An 18,479-nucleotide genomic window follows, 5' to 3' on the forward strand; every position below is an offset into this window, starting at 1 on the left:
CAACAGACTATACAACTACAAGTAGTGAGTGGAGTTACTAACAGACTCTACAACTACAAGTAGTTAGGGGTTACTAACAGACTATACAACTACAAGTAGTGAGGAGTTACCAACAGACTATACAACTACAAGTAGTGAGTGGAGTTACTAACAGACTCTACAACTACAAGTAGTGAGGGGTTACTAACAGACTATACAACTACAAGTAGTGAGTAGAGTTACTAACAGACTATACAAGTAGTGAGGAGTTACTAACAGACTATACAACTACAAGTAGTGAGTGGAGTTACTAACAGACTATACAACTACAAGTAGTGAGGAGTTACTAACATACTATACAGCTACAAGTAGTGAGTGGAGTTACTAACAGACTATACAACTACAAGTAGTGAGTGGAGTTACTAACAGACTATACAACTACAAGTAGTGAGTGGAGTTACTAACAGACTATACAGCTACAAGTAGTGAGTGGAGTTACTAACAGACTATACAAGTAGTGAGTGGAGTTACTAACAGACTATACAACTACAAGTAGTGAGTGGAGATACTAACAGACTATACAACTACAAGTAGTGAGGAGTTACTAACAGACTATACAACTACAAGTAGTGAGAAGTTACTAACAGACTATACAACTACAAGTAGTGAGTGGAGATACTAACAGACTATACAACTACAAGTAGTGATTGGAGTTACTAACAGGCTATACAGCTACAAGTAGTGAGTGGAGATACTAACAGACTATACAACTACAAGTAGTGAGGAGTTACTAACAGACTATACAACTACAAGTAGTGAGGAGTTACTAACTGACTTGACAACTACAAGTAGTGAGTGGAGTTATTAACAGACTATACAACTACAAGTAGTGGGTGGGGTTACTAACAGACTATACAACTACAAATAGTGAGTGGAGTTACTAACAGACTATACAAGTAGTGAGGAGTTACTAACAGACTATACAGCTACAAGTAGTGAGTGGAGTTACTAACAGACTCTACAACTACAAGTAGTGAGTGGAGTTACTAACAGACTATACAACTACAAGTAGTGAGTGGAGTTACTAACAGACTATACAAGTAGTGAGGAGTTACTAACAGACTATACAGCTACAAGTAGTGAGTGGAGTTACTAACAGACTATACAAGTAGTGAGGAGTTACTAACAGACTATACAGCTACAAGTAGTGAGTGGAGTTACTAACAGACTATACAACTACAAGTAGTGAGGAGTTACTAACAGACTATACAGCTACAAGTAGTGAGTGGAGTTACTAACAGACTCTACAACTACAAGTAGTGAGTGGAGTTACTAACAGACTATACAAGTAGTGAGGAGTTACTAACAGACTATACAGCTACAAGTAGTGAGTGGAGTTACTAACAGACTATACAACTACAAGTAGTGAGGAGTTACTAACAGACTATACAGCTACAAGTAGTGAGTGGAGTTACTAACAGACTCTACAACTACAAGTAGTGAGTGGAGTTACTAACAGACTATACAAGTAGTGAGTGGAGTTACTAACAGACTATACAACTACAAGTAGTGAGGAGTTACTAACAGACTATACAACTACAAGTAGTGAGGAGTTACCAACAGACTATACAACTACAAGTAGTGAGTGGAGTTACTAACAGACTCTACAACTACAAGTAGTTAGGGGTTACTAACAGACTATACAACTACAAGTAGTGAGGAGTTACCAACAGACTATACAAATACAAGTAATGAGTGGAGTTACTAACAGACTCTACAACTACAAGTAGTGAGGGGTTACTAACAGACTATACAACTACAAGTAGTGAGTAGAGTTACTAACAGACTATACAAGTAGTGAGGAGTTACTAACAGACTATACAACTACAAGTAGTGAGTGGAGTTACTAACAGACTATACAACTACAAGTAGTGAGTGGAGTTACTAACAGACTATACAACTACAAGTAGTGAGTGGAGTTACTAACAGACTATACAACTACAAGTAGTGAGTGGAGATACTAACAGACTATACAACTACAAGTAGTGAGGAGTTACTAACAGACTATACAAGTAGTGAGTGGAGTTACTAACAGACTATACAACTACAAGTAGTGAGTGGAGATACTAACAGACTATACAACTACAAGTAGTGAGGAGTTACTAACAGACTATACAACTACAAGTAGTGAGAAGTTACTAACAGACTATACAACTACAAGTAGTGAGTGGAGATACTAACAGACTATACAACTACAAGTAGTGAGTGGAGATACTAACAGACTATACAACTACAAGTAGTGAGGAGTTACTAACAGACTATACAACTACAAGTAGTGAGGAGTTACTAACTGACTTGACAACTACAAGTAGTGAGTGGAGTTATTAACAGACTATACAACTACAAGTAGTGAGTGGGGTTACTAACAGACTATACAACTACAAGTAGTGAGTGGAGTTACTAACAGACTATACAACTACAAGTAGTGAGTAGAGTTACTAACAGACTATACAACTACAAGTAGTGAGTAGAGTTACTAACAGACTATACAACTACAAGTAGTGAGTGGAGTTACTAACAGACTATACAACTACAAGTAGTGAGTAGAGTTACTAACAGACTATACAACTACAAGTAGTGAGTGGAGTTACTAACAGACTATACTACTACAAGTAGTGAGGAGTTACTAACAGACTATACAACTACAAGTAGTGAGTGGAGTTACTAACAGACTATACTACTACAAGTAGTGAGGAGTTACTAACAGACTATACAACTACAAGTAGTGAGTGGAGTTACTAACAGACTATACAACTACAAGTAGTGAGGAGTTACTAACAGACTATACAACTACAAGTAGTGAGGAGATACTAACAGACTATACAACTACAAGTAGTGAGTGGAGTTACTAACAGACTATACAACTACAAGTAGTGAGTAGAGTTACTAACAGACTATACAACTACAAGTAGTGAGTGGAGATACTAACAGACTATACAACTACAAGTAGTGAGGAGATACTAACAGACTATACAACTACAAGTAGTGAGTGGAGTTACTAACAGACTATACAACTACAAGTAGTGAGTGGAGTTACTAACAGACTATACAACTACAAGTAGTGAGTGGAGTTACTAACAGACTATACAACTACAAGTAGTGAGTATAGTTACTAACAGACTATACAACTACAAGTAGTGAATGGAGTTACTAACAGACTATGCAAGTAGTGAGTGGAGTTACTAACAGACTATACAACTACAAGTAGTGAGGAGTTACTAACAGACTATACAACTACAAGAAGTGAGGAGTTACTAACAGACTATACAACTACAAGTAGTGAGTGGAGTTACTAACAGACTATACAACTACAAGTAGTGAGGAGTTACTAACAGACTATACAACTACAAGTAGTGAGGAGTTACTAACAGACTATACAACTACAAGAAGTGAGGAGTTACTAACAGACTATACAACTACAAGTAGTGAGGAGTTACTAAGAGACTATACACCTACAAGTAGTGAGGAGTTACTAACAGACTATACAACTACAAGTAGTGAGTGGAGTTACTAACAGACTCTACAACTACAAGTAGTGAGTAGAGTTACTAACAGACTATACAAGTAGTGAGGAGTTACTAACAGACTATACAACTACAAGTAGTGAGTGGAGTTACTAACAGACTATACAACTACTAGTAGTGAGTGGAGTTACTAACAGACTATACAACTACAAGTAGTGAGTGGAGTTACTAACAGACTATACAACTACAAGTAGTGAGGAGTTACTAACAGACTATACAACTACAAGTAGTGAGGAGTTACTAACAGACTATACAACTACAAGTAGTGAGTGGAGTTACTAACAGACTATACAACTACAAGTAGTGAGTGGAGTTACTAACAGACTATACAACTACAAGTAGTGAGGAGTTACTAACAGACTATACAACTACTAGTAGTGAGGAGTTACTAACAGACTATACAGCTACAAGTAGTGAGTGGAGTTACTAACAGACTATACAAGTAGTGAGTGGAGTTACTAACAGACTATACAAGTAGTGAGGAGTTACTAACAGACTATACAGCTACAAGTAGTGAGTGGAGTTACTAACAGACTATACAACTACAAGTAGTGAGTGGAGTTACTAACAGACTATACAACTACAAGTAGTGAGGAGTTACTAACAGACTATACAACTACAAGTAGTGAGGAGTTACTAACAGACTATACAACTACAAGTAGTGAGGAGTTACTAACAGACTATACAACTACAAGTAGTGAGTGGAGTTACTAACAGACTATACAACTACAAGTAGTGAGTGGAGTTACTAACAGACTATACAACTACAAGTAGTGAGGAGTTACTAACAGACTATACAACTACTAGTAGTGAGGAGTTACTAACAGACTATACAGCTACAAGTAGTGAGTGGAGTTACTAACAGACTATACAAGTAGTGAGTGGAGTTACTAACAGACTATACAGCTACAAGTAGTGAGTGGAGTTACCAACAGACTATACAACTACAAGTAGTGAGTGGAGATACTAACAGACTATACAACTACAAGTAGTGAGGAGTTACTAACAGACTATACAACTACAAGTAGTGAGTGGAGTTACTAACAGACTATACAGCTACAAGTAGTGAGTGGAGTTACTAACAGACTATACAACTACAAGTAGTGAGTAGAGATACTAACAGACTATACAACTACAAGTAGTGATTGGAGTTACTAACAGACTCTACGAAACAAGTTAAATGTCTTACCTGTGATTAAATGTCTTCCACACATACCTTTGTGTATCCTGCTTGGACACCGTCTCCCCACAATGTCCTTCCCTCCCACGCCGAATAGACTCTTCTCACACGCTCTATATAACCCTACGTGGGAGTAGGTTGGGATTTTATACCTTGTTTGACCTGAACAACACAATATATTTTTTGGCATGTTTTTGTTATTTCTGTAACTTTCGCTTTTGCTAGCGAGACAGAAGTGGCTTTAGCAAATGAAAGAGGTTTTGAGTACACTTATGAATATGAATGTCATTTTAGTCAAGAGGTTAGATGGGTTTCAGTATTTCCGACTTGAAACGTAGCGTGTGGAGAGACGTTATGAAGTCTGGTATTTACAGTAGTCCTAGGAACATGTCAAGAAACTTAAATTCGTTATCCACATAGGAGCGAGCAACACTCGCTTCCTAACAGTTTGAAAAAATAAAATGGGTCAAAAACATTCCCTGTTGAATCAAAAAAACAGATGTAAATATTTTCAGTTTATTGTCAACCACATCCAACATTACTTCGACGACAAAGTCGTCTCTTTTACACAATATTTGTTTCCCCCAATGTGTGGGCGTAAGCGAGGAGATTTCCTTATTATTAGGTGAATATCGACTCGGATTATGCCTCTGGTTTCTGACTCACTGACCTCTGCATGAACTTTGTATTTGACCTCTGACCTCTTCAGGTGCCCCTGTTGCCGTTCATCCCAGTGGTCAGCATGTTTGTCAACGTCTACCTGATGATGCAGCTGGACAGAGGCACGTGGATACGCTTCGCTGTCTGGATGGCGATTGGTAAGAAACTCTTTTCTATAACAATGTCATCTCTATAGAGACATTACCAGAATATGATCAACTCCTCTATGGAGATATACCACTGCTGGCTTGGCTCTGAAGCTAAGCAGGGTTGGTCCTGGTCAGTCCCTGGATGGGAGACCAGATTCTGCTGGAAGTGGTTTTGCGCCACCCCCCGGGTGGCGCAGTGGTCTAGGGCACTGCATCGCAGTGCTAGCTGTGCCACCAGAGTCTCTGGGTTCACGCCCAGGCTCTGTCGCAGCCGGCCGCAACCGGGAGGTCTGTGGGGCGACGCACAATTGGCATAGCGTCGTCCGGGTTAGGGAGGGTTTGGCCGGTAGGGATATCCTTGTCTCAGTATGTAAAAAATGTAATAAAATGTATGCACTCTACTGTAAGTCGCTCTGGATAAGAGCGTCTGCTAAATGACTAAAATGTAAAAAAAATGTAATGTAAATGTTTTGGAGACACTGTCCTCTGGTCTAAAAAAAAAATACCCAAAATACCCCAGGGTTAAATCAAATATATCCTCTTCCAAGACATTCCATTATTCAACCCCTGTGTTTATTGCAGGGTTTGTGATCTACTTTGGCTACGGGATCCACCACAGTGCTGAGGCAGCTCTGGCCAGCTCCTCTCCTGAGTCGGACGTCGAGCTGAACGACTACATAGCCAGCCACTCACACGACATGGAGCCCGTGTCTCCTGAGAAAGAGGCATTTCTACATAATGGTCTGGAGTCCCGGGGAGAGGAGGACGGAGACCTGTAGAGTGCTAGGACCCAGCAGACACCTGTCACCCTACATGCCACACCTTATCACGCCGCTTTGGAACTTTTGTCTGTCTGGAACCTTTTATCAAACAGGATAGAACCCTCTTGGAATGAACCGTCTCCTTTTTTGGGGATGTGCCATGTCGTTTTTTGAACAGGGTCCTGGCTCTTTAGACCTCTCACAGTGGCGTATCTCACATGTAGCTTCTCGCAGGTGTCCCTGGGTAGGGAGAAATACATTTCTAATGCAGAAAAAAAAGGAGTAGAGAAAAAGATGGAAGGAAGAGAGGATAGACTGCTGTTTGTTCCTGAGGCCTTATTGTGAGCTCACAAGGGGTTTCCTACTACAGACAGGAGAACCATATCAACCCCAGGGAAACTGAGCAGACATCTTGGATCTTGTCCTCCTCCATTTTAGGGAGAGTTGGATTGATGTGATGGGAGTGGGGTAGTGTAATGTTGCTGTTGAGGACTGGGTTTGATTGGATCCACTGAGCACACACTGGTTAAATCAATGTTGTTTCCAAGTCATTTCAATGAAGTTACGTTGAACTAACCTGGAATAGACGTTGAATTGACGTCTGTGTGCAGTGAGGATACTCTACTAGCTGGCACATGGTTCTCTCACAGCTTAGGAAGGACTCTCACAGCTCAAAAAGGACTCTCACAGCTCAGGAAGGACTTTCGACAGCTCAGGAAGGACTCTCACAGCTCAGGAAGGACTTTCGACAGCTCAGGAAGTACTCTCACAGCTCAGGAAAGGCTCTCGACAGCTCAGGAAGGACTCTCACAGCTCAGGAAGGACTCCATAGCTCAGGAAGGACTCTCGCAGCTCAGGAAGAACTCTCACAGCTCAGGAAGGACTCTCACAGCTCAGGAAGGACTCTCACAGCTCAGGAAGGACTATCTGTTGGTTAACATCCTAATGGATTGGTTAGGGTTAAGGTTGTGCATTAAGGTTGTCATTTGAGAGATGTCAGAAAACATCACTGAGTCACTCCGATGACTTTTGGAACTGAGTGACTTAGATGGCTAGCCATGGAAACTCTGTGTGGTAATCTTCAAGATAATCATACTGTTTGATGAGGCATATCTATACTCTCAACATTTTCAGATGATTGTCAAACTGCTGTCTGGAAAGGTAGACACCAGACATGGCTCTAATAACTACTGCTAGGATTTTACCTTTTTGTCTATATGTCTATTTCCTCTGAAACAGTGATTAGCATTTTTCTAGTCTGAACGGTTACATCCTCCCCTAGCAGGATATATGCTAGCTTGTTGTGAACTTCTGTTATTGCCCTTCTCACTGTGATGCAGTTGCTGTGGCTCACCACTAGAGGTCGCTGTGTATCACACAACGTCAGTAGACCTTTCAAATCAAATGAAATCAAATTGTATTCATCACCTGCGCCGTAAGGTGTAAACCTTACAGTGAAATGCTTACTTACAAGCCCTAAACCAACAATGCAGTTCAAGAAATATAGTTCAGAAAATATTTACTAAATAAACTAAAGTGAAAAAATTAAATATCAAAAAGCAACACAAGAAAATTACATAACAATAGTGAGGCGATATACAGGTGGTACCGAGTCAATTTGGGGGGGTACCGGTACCGAGTCAATTTGGTGGGGGGGGGGGGGGGGGGGGGGGGGGGTGTACCGGTACCGAGTCAATTTGGGGGGGGTACCGGTACCGAGTCAATTGGGGGGGTTACCGGTACCGAGTCAATTTTGGGGGGGGGGGGGGTGTACCGGTACCGAGTCAATTTTGGGGGGGTGGGGAGGTACCGGTACCGAGTCAATTGGGGGGGGTACCGGTACCGAGTCAATTTGGGGGGGGGGGGGGGGGCGCACCCGTACCGAGTCAATTTGGGGGGGGGATACCGGTACCGAGTCAATTTGGGGGGGGTACAGGTACCGAGTCAATGTGCAGAGGGCACAGGTTTTTCAAAGTCATTTGTAAAGTGGCTATGCATAGATAGGTAACAGCAAATAGCAGCAGTGTAAAAACAAAGAGGGGGGCAATATAAATAGTCAGGGATTTGATACATTGTTCAGCAGTCTTATGGCTTGGGGGTAGAAGCTGTTAAGGAACCTTTTGGACCTAGACTTGGCCCTTTGGTACCGCTTGTCGTGCAGTAGCAGAGAGAGCAGTCTATGATTTGGGTGACTGGAGTCTTCGACAATTTTTGGGGCCTTCCTCTGACACCGCCTATTATATAGGTCCTGGATGGCAGGAAGCTCCCGAGTGGCGCAGCGGTCTAAGGCACTGCATCCCAGTGCTAGAGACGTCACTACAGACCCTGGTTCGATTCCAGGCTGTATCACAACCGGTCTTGATTGGGAGTCCCATAGGGTTGCGCACAGTTGGCCCAGCATCATCCGGGTTAGGGTTTGGCTGGGGTAGGCCGTCATTGTAAATAAGAATTTATTCTTAACTGACTTGCCTAGTTAAATCAAATTTTTAAAAAATACGCTTGGCCCCAGTGATATACTGGCCCGTACGCACTACCCTCTGTAGCGCCTTATGGTCGGATGCCGAGCAGTTGCCATACCAGGCGGTGATACAACCAGTCAGGATGCTCTCGATGGTGCGGCTGTAGAACTTTTGGGGGATCTGGGGACCCATTCAGTCTCCTGGGGGGGAAAAGGTGTTGTCGTCTTCACAAATGTCTTGGTGTGTTTGAAGCATGAGAGTTTGTTGGCGATGTGGTCACCAAGGATCTTGAAACTCTCGACCTCTCGTCCACTTCAGCCCAGTCAATGTTAATGGAGGCGAGTCCACGATCAGATCCTTTATCATCGTTGAGGGAGAGATTGTTGTCCTGGCACCACACTGCCAGGTCTCTGACCTCCTCCCTATAGGCTGTCTCATCGTTGTCAGGTCTCTGACCTCCTCCCTATAGGCTGTCTCCTCGTTGTCAGGTCTCTGACCTCCTCCCTATAGGCTGTCTCATCGTTGTCAGGTCTCTGACCTCCTCCCTAATGGCTGTCTCATCGTTGTCAGGTCTCTGACCTCCTCCCTATAGGCTGTCTCATCGTTGTCAGGTCTCTGACCTCCTCCCAATAGGCTGTCTCATCGTTGTCAGGTCTCTGATCTCCTCCCTATAGGCTGTCTCATCGTTGTCAGGTCTCTGACCTCCTCCCTATAGCCTGTCTCATCGTTGTCAGGTCTCTGATCTCCTCCCTATAGGCTGTCTCATCGTTGTCAGGTCTCTGACCTCCTCCCTATAGGCCGTCTCATCGTTGTCAGGTCTCTGACCTCCTCCCTATAGGCCGTCTCATCGTTGTCAGGTCTCTGACCTCCTCCCTATAGGCCGTCTCATCGTTGTCAGGTCTCTGACCTCCTCCCTATAGGCCGTCTCATCGTTGTCAGGTCTCTGACCTCCTCCCTATAGGCTGTCTCATCGTTGTCAGGTCTCTGACCTCCTCCCTATAGGCTGTCTCATCGTTGCCAGGTCTCTGACCTCCTCCCTATAGGCTGTCTCGTCGTTGTCAGGTCTCTGACCTCCTCCCTATAGGCCGTCTCATCGTTGTCAGGTCTCTGACCTCCTCCCTATAGGCCGTCTCATCGTTGTCAGGTCTCTGACCTCCTCCCTATAGGCTGTCTCATCGTTGTCAGGTCTCTGACCTCCTCCCTATAGGCTGTCTCATCGTTGCCAGGTCTCTGACCTCCTCCCTATAGACTGTCTCATCGTTGTCAGGTCTCTGACCTCCTCCCTATAGGCTGTCTCATCGTTGTCAGGTCTCTGACCTCCTCCCTATAGGCTGTCTCATCGTTGTCAGGTCTCTGACCTCCTCCCTATAGGCTGTCTCATCGTTGCCAGGTCTCTGCCCTCCTCCCTATAGACTGTCTCATCGTTGTCAGGTCTCTGACCTCCTCCCTATAGGCTGTCTCATCGTTGCCAGGTCTCTGACCTCCCTATAGGCTGTCTCATCGTTGTCAGGTCTCTGTCCTCCTCCCTATAGGCTGTCTCATCGTTGTCAGGTCTCTGTCCTCCCTATAGGCTGTCTCATCGTTGTCAGGTCTCTGACCTCCTCCCTATAGGCTGTCTCATCGTTGTCAGGTCTCTGTCCTCCCTATAGGCTGTCTCATCGTTGTCAGGTCTCTGACCTCCTCCCTATAGGCTGTCTCATCGTTGTCAGGTCTCTGACCTCCTCCCTATAGGCTGTCTCATCGTTGTCAGGTCTCTGACCTCCTCCCTATAGGCTGTCTCATCGTTGTCAGGCTGTCTCATCGTTGCCAGGTCTCTGACCTCCTCCCTATAGGCCGTCTCATCGTTGTCAGGTCTCTGACCTCCTCCCTATAGGCCGTCTCATCGTTGTCAGGTCTCTGACCTCCTCCCTATAGGCCGTCTCATCGTTGTCAGGTCTCTGACCTCCTCCCTATAGGCTGTCTCATCGTTGTCAGGTCTCTGACCTCCTCCCTATAGGCTGTCTCATCGTTGCCAGGTCTCTGACCTCCTCCCTATAGACTGTCTCATCGTTGTCAGGTCTCTGACCTCCTCCCTATAGGCTGTCTCATCGTTGTCAGGTCTCTGACCTCCTCCCTATAGGCTGTCTCATCGTTGTCAGGTCTCTGACCTCCTCCCTATAGGCTGTCTCATCGTTGCCAGGTCTCTGCCCTCCTCCCTATAGACTGTCTCATCGTTGTCAGGTCTCTGACCTCCTCCCTATAGGCTGTCTCATCGTTGCCAGGTCTCTGACCTCCCTATAGGCTGTCTCATCGTTGTCAGGTCTCTGTCCTCCTCCCTATAGGCTGTCTCATCGTTGTCAGGTCTCTGTCCTCCCTATAGGCTGTCTCATCGTTGTCAGGTCTCTGACCTCCTCCCTATAGGCTGTCTCATCGTTGTCAGGTCTCTGTCCTCCTCCCTATAGGCTGTCTCATCGTTGTCAGGTCTCTGACCTCCTCCCTATAGGCTGTCTCATCGTTGTCAGGCTGTCTCATCGTTGCCAGGTCTCTGACCTCCCTATAGGCTGTCTCATCGTTGTCAGGTCTCTGTCCTCCTCCCTATAGGCTGTCTCATCGTTGTCAGGTCTCTGTCCTCCCTATAGGCTGTCTCATCGTTGTCAGGTCTCTGACCTCCTCCCTATAGGCTGTCTCATCGTTGTCAGGTCTCTGTCCTCCCTATAGGCTGTCTCATCGTTGTCAGGTCTCTGACCTCCTCCCTATAGGCTGTCTCATCGTTGTCAGGTCTCTGACCTCCTCCCTATAGGCTGTCTCATCGTTGTCAGGTCTCTGACCTCCTCCCTATAGGCTGTCTCATCGTTGTCAGGCTGTCTCATCGTTGCCAGGTCTCTGACCTCCTCCCTATAGGCTGTCTCATCGTTGTCAGGTCTCTGACCTCCTCCCTATAGGCTGTCTCATCGTTGTCAGGTCTCTGTCCTCCCTATAGGCTGTCTCATCGTTGCCAGGTCTCTGACCTCCCTATAGGCTGTCTCATCATTGCCAGGTCTCTGATCTCCTCCCTATAGGCTGTCTCATCGTTGCCAGGTCTCTGACCTCCTCCCTATAGGCTGTCTCATCGTTGCCAGGTCTCTGACCTCCTCCCTATAGGCTGTCTCATCGTTGTCAGGTCTCTGACCTCCTCCCTATAGGCTGTCTCATCGTTGTCAGGCTGTCTCATCGTTGTCAGGTCTCTGACCTCCTCCCTATAGGCTGTCTCATCGTTGCCAGGTCTCTGACCTCCTCCCTATAGGCTGTCTCATCATTGAGGGAGAGGTTGTTGTCCTGGCAACACACTGTCAGGTCTCTGACCTCCTCCCTATAGGCTGTCTCATCGTTGAGGGAGAGGTTGTTGTCCTGGCAACACAATGTCAGGTCTCTGCCCTCCTCCCTATAGGCTGTCTTATCGTTGTCAGGTCTCTGACCTCCTCCCTATAGGCTGTCTCATCGTTGTCAGGTCTCTGACCTCCTCCCTATAGGCTGTCTCATCGTTGTCAGGTCTCTGACCTCCTCCCTATAGGCCGTCTCATCGTTGTCAGGTCTCTGACCTCCTCCCTATAGGCTGTCTCATCGTTGTCAGGTCTCTGACATCCTCCCTATAGGCCGTCTCATCATTGTCAGGTCTCTGACCTCCTCCCTATAGGCTGTCTCATCGTTGTCAGGTCTCTGACCTCCTCCCTATAGGCTGTCTCATCGTTGTCAGGTCTCTGACCTCCTCCCTATAGGCTGTCTCCTCGTTGTCAGGTCTCTGACCTCCCTAGAGGCTGTTTCATCATTGTCGGTGATCAGGCCTACCACTGCTGTGTTGTCTGCAAACTCAGTGATGATGTTGGAGTTGTGGTGAACAGGGAGTACAGGAGGGGACAAAGTACACACCCCTGAGGGGCCCCAGTGTTGAGGATCAGCGTGGCAGACGTGTTGTTGCCTACCCTTACCACCTGGGGGCGGCCCGTCAGGAAGTCCAGGATCCAGTTGCAGAGGGAGGTGTTTAGTCCCAGGGTCCTTAGCTTAGTGATGAGCTTTGAGTGCAGTATGGTGTTGAAGATGAGCTGTAGTCAATGAAGAACATTCTCACAAAGGTGTTCCTTTTGTCCAGGTTGGAAAGGGAAGTGTGGAGAACGATTGTGTCATCTGTGTATCTGTTGAGGCGGTATGCGAATTGGGTGGGTCTAGTGCTTCCGGCATGATGGTGTTGATGTGAGCCATGACTAGCCTTTCAAAGACCTTCATGGCTTCCGACGTGAGTGCTACGGGGGTAATCATTTAGGCAGGTTACCTTCGCTATTCTTGGGCACACGGAATATGGTGGTCTGTTTGAAGCATTTAGGTATTACAGACTCGGTCAGGGACAGGTTGAAATTGTCAGTGAAGACACTTGCCAGTTGGTCGGTGCATGCTTTGAGTACACATCCTGGTAATCCCGTCTGGCCCGCGGCCTCGAGTCTTCTTGGGTAACACACCTGTATTTGGGGAGTTTCTCCCATTCTTGTCTGCAGATCCTCTCAAGCTCTGTCAGGTTGGATGGGGAGTGTCGTTGCACAGCTATTTCCAGGTCGCTCCAGAGATGTTCGATCGGGTTCAAGTCCGGGCTCTGGCTGGGCCACTCAATGACATTCAGATACTTGTCCCGAAGCCACTCATGCATTGTTTTGGCTTTGTGCTTAGGGTCGTTGTCCTGTTGGAAGGTGAACCTTCACCCCCAGTCTGAGGTCCTAAGGGCTCTGGAGCAGGTTTTCTTCAATGATCTTTTTGTACTTTGCTCTGTTCATCTTTCGCTCGATTCTGACTAGTCTCCCAGACCCTGCCTCTGAAAAACATCCCCAGAGCATGATGCTGCCACCACCATGCTTCACCGTAGGCATGGTGACAGGTTTCCTCCAGAAGTGATGCTTGGCATTCAGGACAAAGAGTTCAATCTTGGTTTCATCAGACCAGAGAATCGTGTTTCTCATGGACTGAAAGTCTTTAGGTGCCTTTAGGCAAACTGAAAGCAAGCTGTTATGTGCCTTTTACGTAACAAAATGTGGAAAAAGTCAAGGGGTCTGAATACTTTGCGAATGCACTCTATATACAAAAGTATGTGGACACCCCTTCAAATGAGTGGAATCAGCTATTTCAGCCACACCCATTGCTGAAAGGTGTTTAAAATTGAGCACACCGCCATGCAATCTCCTTAGACAAAAAATATCAGTACAATGGCCTTACTGAAGACCTCACTGGCCTTCCACGTGTCACTGTCATAGGATGCCACCTTTCCAACAAGTCAGTTCGTCAAAAGTCTGCCCTGCTAGAGCTGCCCCGGTCAACTGTAAGTGCTGTTATTGTGAAGTGGAAACATCTAGGAGCAGCAACTTCTCAGCCAGTAAAATTCATCTGTCTTCAGTTGCAACACTCACTACCGAGTTCCAAACTGTCTCTGGAAGCAACATCAGAACAAGAACTGTTTATCAGGAGCTTCATGAAATGGGTTTCCATGGCCGAGCAGCCGTACACAAGCCTAAGTTCGCCGCCATTGGACTCTGGAGCAGTGGAAACGTGTTCTCTGAAATGACGAATCACGCTTCCCCATCTGCCAGTCCGCATACAAATCTGGGTTTGGTGGATGCCATGAGATTGGTGCCTGCCTGAATGTAAAGTTTGGTGAAGGAGGAATAATGGTCTGGAGTTGTTTTTCATGGTTCAGGCCCTTTTGTTCCAGAGAAGGGAAATCTTAACGATGCAGCATTTAATGACATTCTAGATGATTCTGTGCTTCCAACTTTGTGGCAACAGTTTGGGGAAGGCCCTTTCCTGTTTCAGCATGACAATGCACCCGTGCACAAAGAGAGGTCCAGTTAAAGCAGACCTACTCCATATCAATGGCCATGATTTTGGAATGAAATGTTCGACGAACAGATGTCCACATACTTAAGTCATGTAATGTGGATTTAAGCATTAATTTAGATATTTTAAATACTATGATTTCTAGAGGTGAGAATATGAATAGCATAGATACTTTATGTGTACCTGTTGTAATATGCTCAATACATTTTCTGCATGTAACATTTTGTATATATTTCTTGCAGTAAATTATTTGTAAATTACCAAAAATGTGCTTTTAAATTTTTTTTTTGACAAAGTGCATGGGTTTGTGTGTCCGATCATGTTACACTGAATGTTTTAAATGTTTGATGCCATAGTCTATGGGTGTGTGTGTCTGAATGTTTTGGGCGTAGAGCTAAAGTATTTGACATACCATAAAACTTCAATTAAAAGCTCAGATGGCTGACTGTCCCTTTGGGCAGTCCCGCTGGGCAAAGACACACATTTCAGCAAATAAACACATGTTTCAAATAAATTAATTGTTTACCATGAATTATTTACAAGGTTTAATATTTGATTTGTTACATAATATAATTCAGTTAGGAATCGAAAAAAAATGATGTAAATCATATGTTTTTACCGACAGTAATAAACTGCTAGCCGTTGCCTGCTAACAGCTGAGAACCGACAGTAATAAACTGCTAGCCGTTGCCTGCTAACAGCTGAGAACCGACAGTAATAAACTGCTAGCCGTTGCCTGCTAACAGCTGAGAACCGACAGTAATAAACTGCTAGCCGTTGCCTGCTAACAGCTGAGAACCGACAGTAATAAACTGCTAGCCGTTGCCTGCTAACAGCTGAGAACCGACAGTAATAAACTGCTAGCCGTTGCCTGCTAACAGCTGAGAACCGACAGTAATAAACTGCTAGCCGTTGCCTGCTAACAGCTGAGAACCGACAGTAATAAACTGCTAGCCGTTGCCTGCTAACAGCTGAGAACCGACAGTAATAAACTGCTAGCCGTTGCCTGCTAACAGCTGAGAACCGACAGTAATAAACTGCTAGCCGTTGCCTGCTAACAGCTGAGAACCGACAGTAATAAACTGCTAGCCGTTGCCTGCTAACAGCTGAGAACCGACAGTAATAAACTGCTAGCCGTTGCCTGCTAACAGCTGAGAACCGACAGTAATAAACTGCTAGCCGTTGCCTGCTAACAGCTGAGAACCGACAGTAATAAACTGCTAGCCGTTGCCTGCTAACAGCTGAGAACCGACAGTAATAAACTGCTAGCCGTTGCCTGCTAACAGCTGAGAACCGACAGTAATAAACTGCTAGCCGTTGCCTGCTAACAGCTGAGAACCGACAGTAATAAACTGCTAGCCGTTGCCTGCTAACAGCTGAGAACCGACAGTAATAAACTGCTAGCCGTTGCCTGCTAACAGCTGAGAACCGACAGTAATAAACTGCTAGCCGTTGCCTGCTAACAGCTGAGAACCGACAGTAATAAACTGCTAGCCGTTGCCTGCTAACAGCTGAGAACCGACAGTAATAAACTGCTAGCCGTTGCCTGCTAACAGCTGAGAACCGACAGTAATAAACTGCTAGCCGTTGCCTGCTAACAGCTGAGAACCGACAGTAATAAACTGCTAGCCGTTGCCTGCTAACAGCTGAGAACCGACAGTAATAAACTGCTAGCCGTTGCCTGCTAACAGCTGAGAACCGACAGTAATAAACTGCTAGCCGTTGCCTGCTAACAGCTGAGAACCGACAGTAATAAACTGCTAGCCGTTGACGGAATAATCAAAGTCATTTTTTACTGAGGCATATTAAGCGCAAATAAATGTGACACAGTGTGTAAGTGATAACAATAAATCATTTTTTAAATGCAGGAGGTGAAGCTGGAATTAAACATGCATAAGAGCAAAAGCTGTGTGCGTTAAGAAATAGAAGCCTGGCTTAAATAGAAGCCTGGCTCAAATAGAAGCCTGGCTCAAATAGAAGCCTGTCTTTAATAAGCGGCTGTTGCGTTCAGTTATTTAAGCAAATAAACGCCCGGGATATTAAAGTTTTAGGATATGTTAATTTAGGGCTCGATTCAATCAGATCCGCTTCAGCTGAAATCGTTGATGTTTTGATGGTTGTCAGAGAGGAGTAGGCAGGAGGCAGTCGCAGGTTTACTAAATGTATTTAAACACCAGAGAACAAAGTGGGACCCAAACGCTGTCGTGCTCAAAATATATCTTCATAAACAAAAAGGCACAGGGTGAAACCCCAAGGGCAAAATATATCTTCATAAACAAAAAGGCACAGGGTGAAACCCCAAGGGCAAAATATATCTTCATAAACAAAAAGGCACAGGCTGAAACCCCAAGGGCAAAATATATCTTCATAAACAAAAAGGCACAGGGTGAAACCCCAAGGGCAAAATATATCTTCATAAACAAAAAGGTACAGGGTGAAACCCCAAGGGCAAATTATATCTTCATAAACAAAAAGGCACAGGGTGAAACCCCAAGGGCAAATTATATCTTCATAAACAAAAAGGCACAGGGTGAACCCCAAGGGCAAATTATATCTTCATAAACAAAAAGGTACAGGGTGAAACCCCAAGGGCAAAATATATCTTCATAAACAAAAAGGCACAGGGTGAAACCCCAAGGGCAAAATATATCTTGATAAACAAAAAGGCACAGGGTGAAACCCCAAGGGCAAAATATATCTTCATAAACAAAAAGGTACAGGGTGAAACCCCAAGGGCAAAATATATCTTGATAAACAAAAAGGTACAGGGTGAAACCCCAAGGGCAAATTATATCTTGATAAACAAAAAGGCACAGGGTGTAACAGTCCTGACCTATTTATGTTAGTTTTTATGTGTTTATGGTCAGGGCATGTGTTTTGGGTGGGCAGTCTATGTTATCTGTTTCTATGTTGGTTTCGGTTTGCCTGGTATGGCTCTTGATTAGAGGCAGGTGGTTTGCATTTTCCTCTAATCAAGAGTCATATTTAGGTAGGGCATTCTCACTGTTTGTTGGTGGGTGATTGTCTCCTGTGATGTCTTCGTTATGTTCGATGTATTCACTTTTGGAGCTGTTTGGCTGTTCGTTCGTTTTGATGTACGTTCCTGTTCGTGAGTTTACGTTTGTTGATGTGAGTTTATGTTCAGGTTCCGTTGTACGTCGTTTTCTTATTTTGTAGTTTGTTAAAGTGTTTGTTTTCGTGTCATCAGTTTTCGTTATAAATAAAGATGGCATATTTCCCTAACTCCGCATATTGGTCAGAAGATCCTTCTCTCCTCACCTCATCCGAGGATGAGGAAAGTGACAGCTCTTACAGAATCACCCACCAAAATACAGAGACCAAGCGGTATGGGAATGCTAAACGGAGTAAGGGACAGAAGAAGGAGCAATGGACATGGGACGATGTATTGAATGGAAAAGGTGTCTACACATGGGAGGAGATCCTAGCAGGTAGAGATCGCCTTCCATGGGAACAGCTGGAGGCACTGAGGAGAGCGGAGGCTACCGGAGAGAGGAACCGGAATTATGAGGGAACGCGTCTGGCACGGAAGCCGAAAAAGCCCGTGAGTAACTCCCAAAAATTTCTTGGGGGGGGGCTAAAGGGTAGTGGGCCAAGGGCAGGTAGGAGACCTGCGCCCACTTCCCAGGCTAACCGTGGAGAGCGGGAGTACGGGCAGACACCGTGTTACGCAGTAGAGCGCACGGTGTCTCCTGTACGTGTGCATAGCCCGGTGCGGGTTATTCCACCTCCCCGCACTGGTAGGGCTAGATTGGGCATTGAGCCAGGTGTCATGAGGCCGGCTCAACGCGTCTGGTCTCCAGTGCGTCTCCTCGGGCCGGCATACATGGCACCTGCCTTACGCATGGTTTCCCCGG

At 45.2% G+C, this 18,479-nt stretch overlaps 1 protein-coding gene and 1 long non-coding RNA gene across 8 annotated transcripts in view; both read left to right on the forward strand.

The window, feature by feature from the left end:
• The window catches only part of LOC129867903 (high affinity cationic amino acid transporter 1-like), a 77,947-nt gene extending 69,989 nt beyond the window's left edge, over window positions 1–7,958 (forward strand). For all 3 annotated transcript variants that reach the window (XM_055941377.1, XM_055941379.1, XM_055941378.1), the window contains 2 exons: window positions 5,453–5,561; window positions 6,135–7,958. In XM_055941377.1, the coding sequence (XP_055797352.1) occupies window positions 5,453–5,561; window positions 6,135–6,331 (306 nt within the window). In that variant the 3' untranslated portion in view covers window positions 6,332–7,958. The remainder of the gene's footprint in view (window positions 1–5,452; window positions 5,562–6,134) is intronic.
• A 266-nt stretch (window positions 7,959–8,224) lies between these two features.
• LOC129867904 (uncharacterized) lies at window positions 8,225–15,040 on the forward strand. 5 transcript variants are annotated; one of them, XR_008761690.1, is made up of 5 exons: window positions 8,225–9,547; window positions 9,712–11,191; window positions 11,293–11,750; window positions 11,830–12,361; window positions 12,403–15,040. It is a non-coding gene; the product is annotated as an uncharacterized LOC129867904 (long non-coding RNA). The 5 variants fall into 5 exon arrangements; XR_008761692.1 differs by lacking the exon at window positions 8,225–9,547 and having other exon boundaries at window positions 9,629–11,191; window positions 11,293–11,409; window positions 11,451–11,750; XR_008761689.1 differs by lacking the exon at window positions 8,225–9,547 and having other exon boundaries at window positions 9,631–11,191.
• The last annotated feature ends 3,439 nt before the right edge of the window (window positions 15,041–18,479 follow it).

The sequence above is a fragment of the Salvelinus fontinalis genome, chromosome 13 (genome assembly GCF_029448725.1).
Source record: "Salvelinus fontinalis isolate EN_2023a chromosome 13, ASM2944872v1, whole genome shotgun sequence".
In the NCBI taxonomy this organism is placed as follows: Eukaryota; Metazoa; Chordata; class Actinopteri; order Salmoniformes; family Salmonidae; genus Salvelinus; species Salvelinus fontinalis.